The sequence below is a fragment of the Apteryx rowi genome, unplaced genomic scaffold (genome assembly GCF_003343035.1).
Source record: "Apteryx rowi isolate R43461 unplaced genomic scaffold, aptRow1 scaffold_400, whole genome shotgun sequence".
Lineage (NCBI taxonomy): Eukaryota > Metazoa > Chordata > Aves > Apterygiformes > Apterygidae > Apteryx > Apteryx rowi.
The window spans coordinates 277,388-289,984 of NW_020450531.1; the positions used below are offsets into that span (position 1 = coordinate 277,388).

At 38.4% G+C, this 12,597-nt stretch overlaps 1 protein-coding gene across 1 annotated transcript in view; it reads left to right on the forward strand.

The window, feature by feature from the left end:
* Positions 1-12,597, forward strand: part of HECW1 (HECT, C2 and WW domain containing E3 ubiquitin protein ligase 1) — a 269,616-nt gene that overhangs the window by 206,307 nt on the left and 50,712 nt on the right. Inside the window, exons 12-15 of the mRNA XM_026075287.1 lie at positions 4,726-4,856; positions 7,042-7,163; positions 10,078-10,263; positions 10,878-11,012. Of these exons, the coding sequence (XP_025931072.1) occupies positions 4,726-4,856; positions 7,042-7,163; positions 10,078-10,263; positions 10,878-11,012 (574 nt within the window). The remainder of the gene's footprint in view (positions 1-4,725; positions 4,857-7,041; positions 7,164-10,077; positions 10,264-10,877; positions 11,013-12,597) is intronic.

Below are 12,597 nucleotides of genomic sequence, written 5' to 3' on the forward strand. Positions count from 1 at the left end.
TTTGGGTTTTTTTCTCTGTATTAAAAGAAAGATCAGGAGCTAAGAGAAGGGTACAGAGTTTCAGAGTATTCTTTCCATGGTGCAGAATAGTTTGGGAGTTACTACATCCTTTGTAAGGAGAACTGAGTCCTGAATGACATTGACTAGAAAGTTATGTAACTTTTTGAGAGCAAACAGCCTTCTGGAAGTGATTATTGCGCACAGTAAGTTGACACCATCAACACACACTTGAAGATTTTCTTTCTTTTTCTTTTTTTTTTTTTTTTCCAAATTCATTGTTCTGGATGGTATTTCACACCATGTATTATTTCTTGTAGAGGTGAAAGAACCTGCTCAGTATTTGTTTCCATTATAGCTTTTCTCAGAATGTGTCAACCTGCCATGTTAACATTAAAGAAACAAAGAAAAGTGGATATTTCTAGTAGACTCTTTGAAGGGATTTACATGGTTCTTCTCTGCTATTTAGGGTTTATCTTTAAGAAAGGTTTGGGTCATGTCAAAACTTCACAATTTGATTGCCACTTAAGCAAGTTATCTGACACAGAAAGCTCTGTTGTGGATGTAATTCAGAGCTTAGGGGTTTTTTTGGTTTTTTTTTGTTTTTTTTTTTTGAGGTTGAACTCTCATGCAAGCCCAACACAGCCACTAATAAATGTTTGTGAGTGTCTGCATAGGAACTTACCATTCTGTTAGCTGACACGGGTTAATCAGTAAACCAGCTATCTCAGATCTCAGCAGAAACAGCAGGGTAGGCATTGCCTTTGTGACCTCCTTGATTCAAACTTTATTCTTCTATATTTTCATGTAGACTGCCTAGCTTTTTTGAATATGACTCGTTTATCACTGGTTTGGTTTGAGAATTGACTGTTGATATGATGTTTTTTCTATCTCTTGATATTTTTAGTATTCAGATATCCAGTTACAGAGTGAGAAGCACAGGAGATGTTCAGCAGTGGCATAGCTCACCTCACCTAAGCCACAGTAGAAACTAAACACTTTATAAATTAATAAATGTGGACTGCTGTGGCTTCTTGGGACAGATGGAAAATAAATGATGATTCTGTATTCTCTGCCAAAGAGCTTCTAAAATTAAAATCAAAAAATACTTTTTTTAGAATAGGGATCACAGAATCACAGAATCACAGAATGGTTGAGGTTGGAAGGGACCTCTGGAGATCATCTAGTCCAACCCCCCTGCTCAAGCAGGGTCACCTAGAGCACATTGCACAGGATTGCATCCAGGCATGTTTTGAATATCTCCAGAGAAGGAGACTCCACAACCTCTCTGGGCAACCTGTTCCAGTGCGCTGTCACCCTCACAGTGAAAAAGTATTTCCTCATGTTCAGATGGAAATGGGATGTCTCCTATTGTTGCCAAGTTTGGGTAGTTGAATAGAAACATTTCTTAAGAATCCACTGAAAGATTTGTACAGAACATTGCAATGATTTCAACCAACCTGAGTATTTCTGAAGTGGAAAGCCATTTCTGTATTTTCAGCCTGATTTTTATAAATTTAAAATTTGTCATTGTCCTAAAGCTGATTTCAGATATTTCAAGTTCTCCAGATTTGGGGCTTATGAGGAAAACAACTTTTCCAGAATAGTTATTGAAAAGCACTACAGAGGATCAGGCTTTGTTTAAGCATTCATTTTACAAATACTCTTCTGTTGTATTTCAAGCTTCATTCTTTGAAACAATCTTCTTCAGCAGACACACCAGAAAATCATTTTAGACAAAGCAGTAGCAAACACAGACCTTGCTGATAGACTTAACAGCAGCCTGAACTTTTGCTCCAAGCTCAAACAAAATGGGACTCAAATCCTCTTGGCAATTTGAAAAAACTTGGCCACTTTTCTTTTTAAACCAATCTACTCAYTTTTCAGCTTCCTGGTTTCATACGGGGAAGGGAATGGAAAGACCAAAATATTACAAGAGAGCTTGGTATTTCCAGCCCAGCCAAAACCACAAAGCTTTGGAAATTCATCTTGAAAAAACCTCATAGCTGTGATTGTTCAAATCCAAGAGCCTAGTCCCGCTTTACTTCTGTACTCAAAGCTTCCTATTAGCTGTACTGGCCATTCGGGGATACAGGGAATGCAAAATTGAAATCCAGGCTTTGGGCAAGCTCCAAAGAAACATCCCTACTTTTTATTTTAAAGAGCCTTGCTCATTTTCTACAGCATTACCTGAACTTGCTTGCTTGTTAGCAAAGTAGATAACAGCCATTGCTGTTCAAACTCTGTTGGGAAGATCCTATACAGCATATGTGCATGTGCAGCTAGACTTGTCCTTGCATTATTTTAAGCAGTAATAAATAGCAAATTATAATCATATGGTTAAGACAGCCTCTGTGTGATATTTCTAAACCTCTATTTCTTTGACAAATCACTTTGAAAGGAGACTGAAATTTCCAGAGGCATTCCCATAGCTTTTACCTTTTCAATGTTTTCTCCAATTATTTTGTCTTTTTGTAGTATTTATATAAGAAAATTTTATAATATTGAGACCAAAAAAAAAAAAAAAAGTAGCCTTTTGTTGGCATACAGCTAACGTTACTGTTTAAAATTTGCCAGTAGGGATTTTCTGCCATCTAATTAAATTGAAGCTACAGTTGTTTTTTTTTTTTCTATGTGCTGCTTATATCCCTTGAATATATGAACTCCTTTTTTTTCCCCCTGCTATTGGTGTCGTAAAACTCTTCCAGTATTGGAATGGAAAGTTCATTCAATTAGCCTGCAGTCAAGTGAATAAAAATGTAAAACATGGGTCTAAAACAGAGGGGCAGAACAGCTGAGGTAAATTTATGCTGTTGTGAAATCTGCTTTTTGAATTTTACCTGTTTACTTAAAAACAAAACGCCCAGTCTTTTTAAAAAATCTTCTAAAAATGCTGTTTATTGAGCTATCAAAGCATATATTAAATGTAGCTTTAAATGACTTTGATTACTGGGGGAAAATACATTGTACTCTGTAAGTTTAGCATATATCTCTTAAAACTTTAGTTATTTTTCTTAATTATCTCCAACCCCTCTGCCCGAGGTCAGGTTGGAGTGAACTATTGACATTGCTGTCAGTTGAGAGATATATAAAAGCTAAATTGTAACTGCTTGTCTTTAATGATCCCATGTCACTTTGAGGAACTCATTCCTGACCAACTCCTAATTTGGAATAAAGTACACATTAACAAACAGAGWGAGAGAGGAAGAAAGGAAAATGTAGAAGTCAGAAGATGAGCTGATGAAAGAAAAGAAAGTGTAAGTCATTAAAATGAGAGACAAATAATGCTGGATCAGATTAAATGCAGCCAGTAGAGCTATCCCAGTTTATATCAGTATAGGAATGCAATCCAGAAATAAGGATTAAAAATATCAGGGTGGAGTTAAAGCTAATTAAAATAATTAAGAGAGCCTTTTTCCTTTCTTTCCCTCTTTCCTTTTTTTCTTTCCTTCTTTCTTTTCTTTCTTTCCTTCTTTTTCTCTCTCTTTCCTTCTTTTTCTCTTTCCTTCTTTTTTCTTTCTTTCCTTTCTCTTCTCTTTTTCTTTCCTTCTTTTCTTTCTCACTCTCTCTCTCTATGTTTTTATCTTTCAATATGTAAAAAGACTTGTTATATTCATAGGTTGCTAGTAAAACCAAAGAATCTTGATTTCCCATCTTATTCATCTGTTTATGTGGGTGAACATGTTAACTAGAATTTGTTTTTTGTAGTGCCTATTTGAAACATTCCAGGTTATTCCCACAGCCTTGTAGATACTTTGATCCTGATCTGGTAGAGTGTTTAAGATTGAGCTCTTTTCTAAGGCCATGATTAGTCCTGTTGTCATCAATTAATATGGAAATTAGTTCCATAATTAATATGCAAATGACATTATAGAGTTTTAAAGCTACTTGCAGGTTTTAGTTCAGCATTTATTTCTGTCCTCCTCACAGCTGTTTGCTTATCTCTATATTGTTTCTTTTTCCTTGCTCTGCAACTAGATATCACCCAACTCAAGCTAAATACCCCATCCCACTAATTTCCAGAAATAGCATAACACTTGCATCCTCACCCGGTTCACTCAGCTCATGTGTTACATCCTATTCTCCTTTTCTGTATGTGTCGTATCAATTAGACTGTAAGCTCTTTTAGCTTACACTACCTGCTAGTCTGGGTGCCACATCACCTAGCACAATGGAAGTATTCTCAATCGGTGGCTATGCAGTGTCATGATAAACACACTGTCAGCACTCATAATAGCCTTTGCCTTTTTAGGGTTGACATGTGCATCCAATATTGTAATAAGCAAGACTGAAGGGTACTCAGTGCATCACAGGATTGATCCTTACTTGATTGGTTATGTTACCGTAAGACTAATTGAGAGGGGGACCCATGATCCATCGATATTTTTAGGTGCCAGACGTCCAAATGATTGAAATGGAAGCCTAATAGGAACTGGTAGTCTTAAATACCGGTGTAGATTTGACCTTTGACTCTTCTTGCCTTGCACTCTCTGTTGCAGCCGTTTGTTAATCAGTGCAAAATGCCTCATTTGCAATGTAATGGTTGGTCCGGGTGCGAAAAGCTGCATCAGCTGAAGAAGAAAAGAGTCAGGCATATTCTTATTATGTTGCGTGCTGCAGATATAAGTATGGAATTGTTCAAAAACAATTTTCATTGTTAAGGTAGAAAGCACCAGAAAGTTCTTCTGTTAACTAAAGTACATTGTTCCTTTCTCTGAAAATATGCAGATACCAAAATATCCAGCGAACTATTGCAACAGAGCGGACTGAGGATGATGCTGTAGTTAACAACAGAGTGGAAAGAGTTCCCACTGGAGGAGGAAGTGACTCTGAGGCAGAGCCTTCCCAGCCAAGCTCAGGTATGGGGAAAAAAGCCATTCAGTGGCATGTTTGGCACCACTGAACGATGGTATTTGGTTCTGGGGAACTCTGCATTTCTGCTGAGGACTGGAACTTCATTATAGCATGGTGCAGAAGCTACTTGAAAGAGGTGTAACCCTGAAGCTACAGTTACAAAGCCAGATACAAAAGGCCTCAGTATTTTTAACAACTACTAACACAGACAAAGTATTTTTACTTTAGTAAAGGGTTATTTGAAATGAAAATAGAGAACGCACCAATTTTTTTCAGCTCAGCTGTTGCAAAACCTTCACTGTTTTATTTTTACTGCAGTGTGATTTTGATCTCGGGGGCTTGCCTTCTAAGGACAGTTTGTTCTCCCTGGGCATGGCTTTTTCACTGCAGCATTTGCCCATGTGGTCGCACCTGCAGTGGCCCTGGCATCAAGTATGGAATACTTGTATTTTTAAGGCTGCAGTTTTGTGGTAGCTATGAGCTGATCCAAGTGTGGGCTGCCACTGAAGGAGGCACAGCTGTCTCTTTGCTCATCACTAACTCGTATGACAACATGCTATAGCAGAGCAGAGAACAGATCTGGCTGAAAATAAACCTTTTGTCTTGTGGCTACTGCAGTTTACAGCCAGATTCTCTTATCTGGCTCTTTACATGACCAGACAAGAACTAGTGACAGTACAAAGGAGAAGAGGAGAACGTGTACCTAGGAGCAGGACAGGATGGGCAGAGAGCTGTTCCACTCTTCTTGGTGGTAGTCATACTTAAATTTTCTTAAAAATTCTGGAAACAGAGCCCAAGTATTCTTACACGTATTATTATTATTATTATTTATATTACAAGTAATGTATTACATCAGTTACATCATTTACTATCATAACCTACGTAATAAGAAAGTAATTTAATAGGAATTGCTACCAGTAAGTATTTAGGTCAGTTTATTATGTAACAATCCCTTTTTTATTTTAACCCCAAAGAGCTAATGAGTATACTATACTATATGTGATCTTAAGTAATTAGTAAATGGCCCTTGCTATACTTATTATTTTCTTTTTTAGGAGAAAAAGTCAATATTGTATATAATGCCAAGAATTAAAAGATTAAGGGGAGATGCAAATCACACTAGAATAAGAGAAGACTGCAGTATGATACATTTGCCTTTCAATTTAAAAGAAAATTTAAAAGGAAAATTTAAAAGGAAAATATCAGAAGGAATACCATTTATGCACATTTATTTACATTCTAAGCCAGTGTAAATCAGTTTAACTCCAGCAATGGATCTGGCCTTCAGTCTTAAGTGGATGGAATAATATGATGTGTCTAGAGTAAAAAAAAAAAAAAAGTTGATAAGAAAAAAAAAGGAATCTATATTTATTCTCTTGATGATGTCTAAATTCAGTTTCTTTGGACTGCAAATGAAAGTTGGCTTGTGTTAGAAAATACCAGGACTGCACACTCAAGCCATAATTCTAAGAAGGAAAGCATTTAGTGGAGGTTAAGAAATTCCCACCTCTGCAGAGATCTCATTCTCAAATATTCAGTTCTGCTCCTGTGCTTCTGCATCAGCTTGTTGACAGAAAGATTCTTGAATTGATACAGATTAAAAATAATCCCTTTGCATCTGTTTTTTTTCTTCTTATCACGTAAGTCCCCAAAACCATGGACTTGCAAACAGTCATGTCACTGCATGATGCTTTGCATCACCAACATGGAAGTGAGTAGCTGAGCAGCGGACTTCCTTAACCCTGCCTTGCTACCAAATGCTTTGTGCTGGTGAACCCCTCGGACTGGTTTGGAAATCAGCTCTATCCTCTGAAATCAACCATGGGGAGAACCACGCTCAGGATTTGACTAACAATATTGAAACAAGCCCTCAGCTGGTAAAAACTGTTGTGGTCACATTGACATGCAGCGTCAATGCAAACGGCAGTGGATATGACCCAGAGTTTTATAATATGCAGTGCAGGAAAACATCCAGGTCCTGCCCTGCCACTCTTAGCTCTGCAGCATTTACCATAAGGAGAACATCTGCTATTTTGCCAGCAGTTTTGTCTTGAAAACACAAAGGTGCATTGGGCAGGGTGGTGACATTCTTATACAGTTGCTTCTGTGGCCACACAATAAAAGTTAAATAATAGACTGCGTTGTCTGCTATGTTAATAAGATTTTGCTTTGTTTCCCCCCCCCCCCCAGAAATTAGGAGGGAAGGTTCCCTTTCTCCTGTGAATTCTCAAAAAATCACATTGTTGCTGCAGTCTCCAGCTGTAAAGTTCATCACCAATCCTGAGTTCTTCACTGTGCTGCATGCAAACTATGTGAGTAATTATGATTTGCTCTCTCACACTACTGCTTTCTGAGTTCAAAGGCTGAGCCCCAGGCCTTCTGTGAGAATGAACAGTGAATTTAAATTGCCTGACTCAGGGCTCAGTTGTCCTTTCTGAGCACCAGATGAGGTTGAGCATGGCACAGGCGGGCTGCTCCAAAGAAACTTTTGCTGAGATTCTGCTTCATACTAGTAATTCCCTGGCATAGCAGAAGCTCTTGCCTCATTAATATTATCCCTCCAGAATATGCAGGAAACCTTGGTTTGTGCTTGGTTGATTCTGTTTTCTTTTGCTGCAAGATTTGATGTTATTGCCTTTGGAGCCATGTTCTTGAGAAATCTTATTCAGATGCTACCAAATCTCAGGAAAATAGAGAGAGGGCAAACTTATTATTGACTCCTGCAGTTCACACTCCCAAGAAACAGGTGGCCATAATCCGTCATGCAGTGAAGGCAATACTCGTTTGAGTCAGTGTAACTATTTTGGAAAAAACAAGAATCAAAATGAATCTTCAAAAATATAGATTTCTTTTTCTATAAATGCAACAAATCCGCATGTCTTCTTGCAAACCTCATGTGCACTAGAAAAAGTTTAATGGTAGATCAATCAGAAGACAGCAGTTAGGGAAATCTCACAGGGAGATGTAGCTACCAGGTTTCAGTCCTAGTTTTCTGCGTCTTGGAGGTAGTTCAGCTAGGCATACACACATGACTTCTGAATCTTTGGAAAATCCTCCTTTCCTGGATAGAATAGGCTTTCTTTTTGAAAGGAAAAGAAATTAAAACTTTAAGAATTGTCTCAGCACAGGTCTTTCACTAAAGACAGACATCCTATTCTGGCTCTGATACTGTGCAGGTTGATGCCAGCTGTTCATCTCCAATTCTCTGCCAGAGATTTTTGCCTCTGAAACCTTGCAGAGGAAGGGATATATTAACTCATCTGACTTCAGCTGAAGTAGGTTATGGAGTGCACCTAATGTCTTCCATTGACAGAGTGATATATCATGATTTATAGCTAGAAACAATATCATTTTCATTTGGCATAGTTGTTGGAGAAATGAGCAACTGATTCCATAGTGGTACACAAACAGCTCACAAGAGGCTGAATCCCAGCTTCATTTCTCACTAAAATAGAAAAAGCCAAAAGAGTCTTTCAGTTCAAACTTATAAAGTTGTCTCTGACATGGGAGCCAGAATCTGTTGAAACATCTGTCAAATACTCATACAGATGCCACTTGTACAGAAATAATGGCCCACATTACTTTTGGCTTAACATGGTTGTAATATTTTAACCACAAGCTCCTATTAAAATTTAGAGCTATTAATTATGCCAATGAAGTTGAGAATGGAAAATATTATCCAGCAGTTAGAATTAAAATGAAAAAGCTGTCATTCTGCAGATAATTTATTTCCATGGAGGGCTAAAACTACATTACATTTTTGGTTTCCTCAGTGCAGCTAAGAGATATTCAGTCATTGATCAAACATTAGATCAAAATATAACTTCTGTTATGGAGTAGACTAGGACCTCAGCAATTTGTGACCATGGAGCTTTCCTAGGTTATAACTTAGGTTATATCTTCAAGGCAGAGATCACATCTCTTCACAACATTTACCAGTACTTATCATAGTTAGGGACCCTCTGCTGCAAGGGGTATTCTCTTTTCAATACTACCCCAGTATAGATCCTTATGTAATAAAAATAATACTTGTAAATGTTTTCTTGCATTATACTGGTTAGAATGGATTAAAAATACACACAAATTGAGAATTCAAAGTTGTTAGGTCAGATTCTCTGGACAGGTATACACACTGGAGCTAACTTCCCTGGAGTCAAGTCCTTCAGTGACCCCTTAGTGCTCCAGAAGACAGAGACTGCCTGAAATGCTTTGTATAGTGTAACCAAAGCTCTAGTGATTAATTAAATTCTTTGGGCTGACCAGTAGAACCAATGCACTTGTTTTCTCTTCAGTAAAAAGCTCATAAGGGGCGCAGATTTTTTAAAAGTTTTATGCCCTGTCTTGAGGAACATTTCCCCTAAAGTAAAAGGTCCAAAGAGTAGACTGTAGATAAGAAAAAATATTGTCATCACGTGTATTTTGTGGCACTGTATCACTGAATACACTATGGCAACAAATATGACTCATTTTGGCCCCTATTCTGCAACCAGATCAGCACAAACTCACTCAGCTCTGCATCAGTGCATATTCCTGCAAGAGTATAGTTAATGTCCATTGTAAGATACAGTGATGGTGTTCAAGGATGCCCCAAGGATGGTGTTCATCTGACTCATGAAAACATATCCATCTGACACGCTTTGTAGTCAGTGCAGAAAAAAACATGCAATTCCAGGGAACTATTTATATCTTCCAAGACAGAAAATTTTAACTATCCATTTCTGTCCTATTTCTATGAAGTGACCCTAAGGTGACAAGCTCAGATGTAGACATCTGTACTGCAGTTCTCCAGAGCTGATGAATCCTATCACAAGCACCTTGATTTGAATTATAGCCTACATACATTTTCACAGCTGCCCCTCCATCTTTCTGGAATCATCTAGTCACACAAGCAGTGTTTTGCTTGGACTATGAAAGCGATGTAATAAACACAACTACATGCATAGGGAGTGAGTGGTGTCTCAGCTGACTGTCTTTTAGCAGTGAAGTAGGAGGCAGTTTGCAAGCTTGCTGTGCATAGTGTGTGGGATGTTTGTGCTTCCAGAATATATTTCTTACTTCTAGGTGTTCATATAAAATAGTCATTGAAATCATTGAAATGAAATGGAAATTGTTCTTGACTTTAATGGGATTTGCTTCAGTTCTTTTGATATACATCCCATGAAACAACCAAGTATGTTCTTTTGACATTGGAACTGATTTTTCTCACCTTTGTTTCCCATCTTATAGAGTGCCTATCGAGTCTTCACTAACAGTACCTGCTTGAAGCACATGATTCTGAAGATCCGTAGAGATGCTCGTAATTTTGAGCGCTATCAGCACAACAGAGACCTGGTAAATTTTATCAACATGTTTGCTGATACCAGACTGGAACTTCCTCGTGGCTGGGAGATCAAAACTGACCAACAGGGCAAGGTAAGAGCGTCAGCAAAACTAATCACGTTTTACACAACACATCAGACTATGTGATCACTCAGGGTTCTTTCTTGACTCAAAATTGGTGATGGTTTGGTTTAAACACAAGCAGCAAGCAAAATTATTTTAAGAGCAGAAAAAAGCTTCAAGAACAAATGTTTCAGATCATAGTGGTGACTCTCTAGCTTTCTGTGGACTATCACACGAGGCCAGGGCAATGTTGGACTAAGAAAAAAATTTAAGCCAGATTTTAGATCTATCGTGACTGCAGAATTTGGATCAGTGTCTCTGCCTCCATGACACTTTGCTGGGTCACTTCTGGAACCATCACATAGATCAAAGCAGTGTTCCTTGATAATTTTATGCTCTTCTGTCACATTTATCTTGTGGTCATTACATATGGTTTTTAGCCTTGTAGCATCAAGTATTTCCCATGAGCTGTTCTAGCTTAGTCTGAAAAGCCCCGTTCTTTGCAAATATCCTCCACAGATTGTGCCTAAAGAGGAGATTTCAGGCACCCAGTCACCAGTGGTTTACACTTTATAATCCCACACTACTGTCACAGTGTTGGCTATCTTCTTACAAAAAAAAAGCATTTTTCTTATGTGTTACAGTCTTTCTTCGTTGACCACAACAGTCGTGCTACCACTTTCATAGATCCCAGGATCCCACTGCAGAATGGTCGTCTCCCTAATCACCTGACGCACAGGCAACATCTTCAGCGACTTCGTAGCTACAGTGCTGGAGAGGTAACAGTGATAGTATTGTTACAGGTCTTTTTGACATTAATCTTCTGTAGAATTACAGATGCTTCTTATTTTGAAGTGTTTAAACAGATTATCTTGTGGATTTTTATCTTCCAAAGGAAGTGAGGGGTCTTTTCTTTCTAAAGGGTTTATCTAAGAGCCTGCTGGTAATGAAGGTTTATATTTTCACCCTTTTCAGAATAAAATAATAAATCAATAAAGCTAAATAACTGAAGTGAAATTATGACAAAATAGATTTTTGATTCAGATTCTTTTTTTATATCCTAGCCTTGTTTTAGTAAAGGCAAGTTATTCATTATTTTTATAGCCTGATACTTCAGCAGCCTCTTGTCTTTCTTCATTCCCCACTGTGACCTTGTTCTCTGAAGAGATATGCTCCCTACAAGTATAGTAAAGCATGTTGAGGTTTGCTTCCATAGCCTTCCAGTCAGGCTAAACAAGCTTTCCTATATTTCACGGGGATGATTTTCACCACTGAGCAGCATGGGCAGGATGACAGAAGCATAAATCCAATTGCTGTTTTAGGAGGCAAAAGTACCAGCAGTCAGATTGTTCCTGTAGCAAATTAATACAGGCAAGGATTTGTAAGGGAGTAAATTTTAATGATTATTAAAATTCACTGTAGCAGGTTCAGTTTGAATACTTCCTACTGCCAAATGCACTTGGGATTGGGAGCTGGATAGGGTTTGAGGTCAGTACTTCAGGACCAAAGGCAGACCAGGCATAAGCAGCTTGGATGGGTTTTCACCATCTTGGATAAATACAGGAAAATATTTACCACAGATAGAAGTGTATTAATGAATCTGTTTCCATCACATCTTCCCTCTACTTAGCAACTTCCTTTTGGCAATATCCTACAGTTTAGTGTTGCTAGTGTGACTGATTCAAGTGATGCAAATATGAAAATCACCCTCATGATGATTCAGATTTGGGTCCCTGTTTGCCCACGGCTTGCTTAGGTATTCACCTGGTCAGGGACAGAAACACTGCTGAGTGACTCAGCAAACCTAGCATAAAAAATACACTTTATGCTGGTAGTAGGGCTGGCAAAGAACAATTTGCAATAAACCCAAAATGTCATTTACAGGAAAGGGAGTGAAAAGAGTTGAATATTTTTGAGTGATGACTCTGGAGAAATTGCAAATTGTTCGTCAAGTCCACTGATTTGGCACAATCAGCCTAGGCCCCAGTGCAAGGAGTGAAACGGGGCCTTCTGTCAGGTCAGCCATCAGTGCTGGCACCTTTCCCTCACTACTCATGGGGCCCAGGGCCCAGGGCCCAGGCTGTATCCCATGCTGGAACCAGTTTCTGCACCCTTGTCATAGGCACTAGCTTCCCTTCTGGGAGCATCTGCTGCTCTACCGGAAGGACTTCCATTGATTTCCACAGGCTTTGGATGATTGTTTAAAAGCCCACCATTTGCAAGGAAAAGATTCAACCCATTGCAACTTGGCCCGTTTATCAAGAGCCATGTGTTCCATGCTGTTTCTTCCAAGCATATTTGGATGTGCTTTTGTCCTGTAAATCATGCTTGTATGAACACACTTAAGGCTTTGTCCTGGCCATG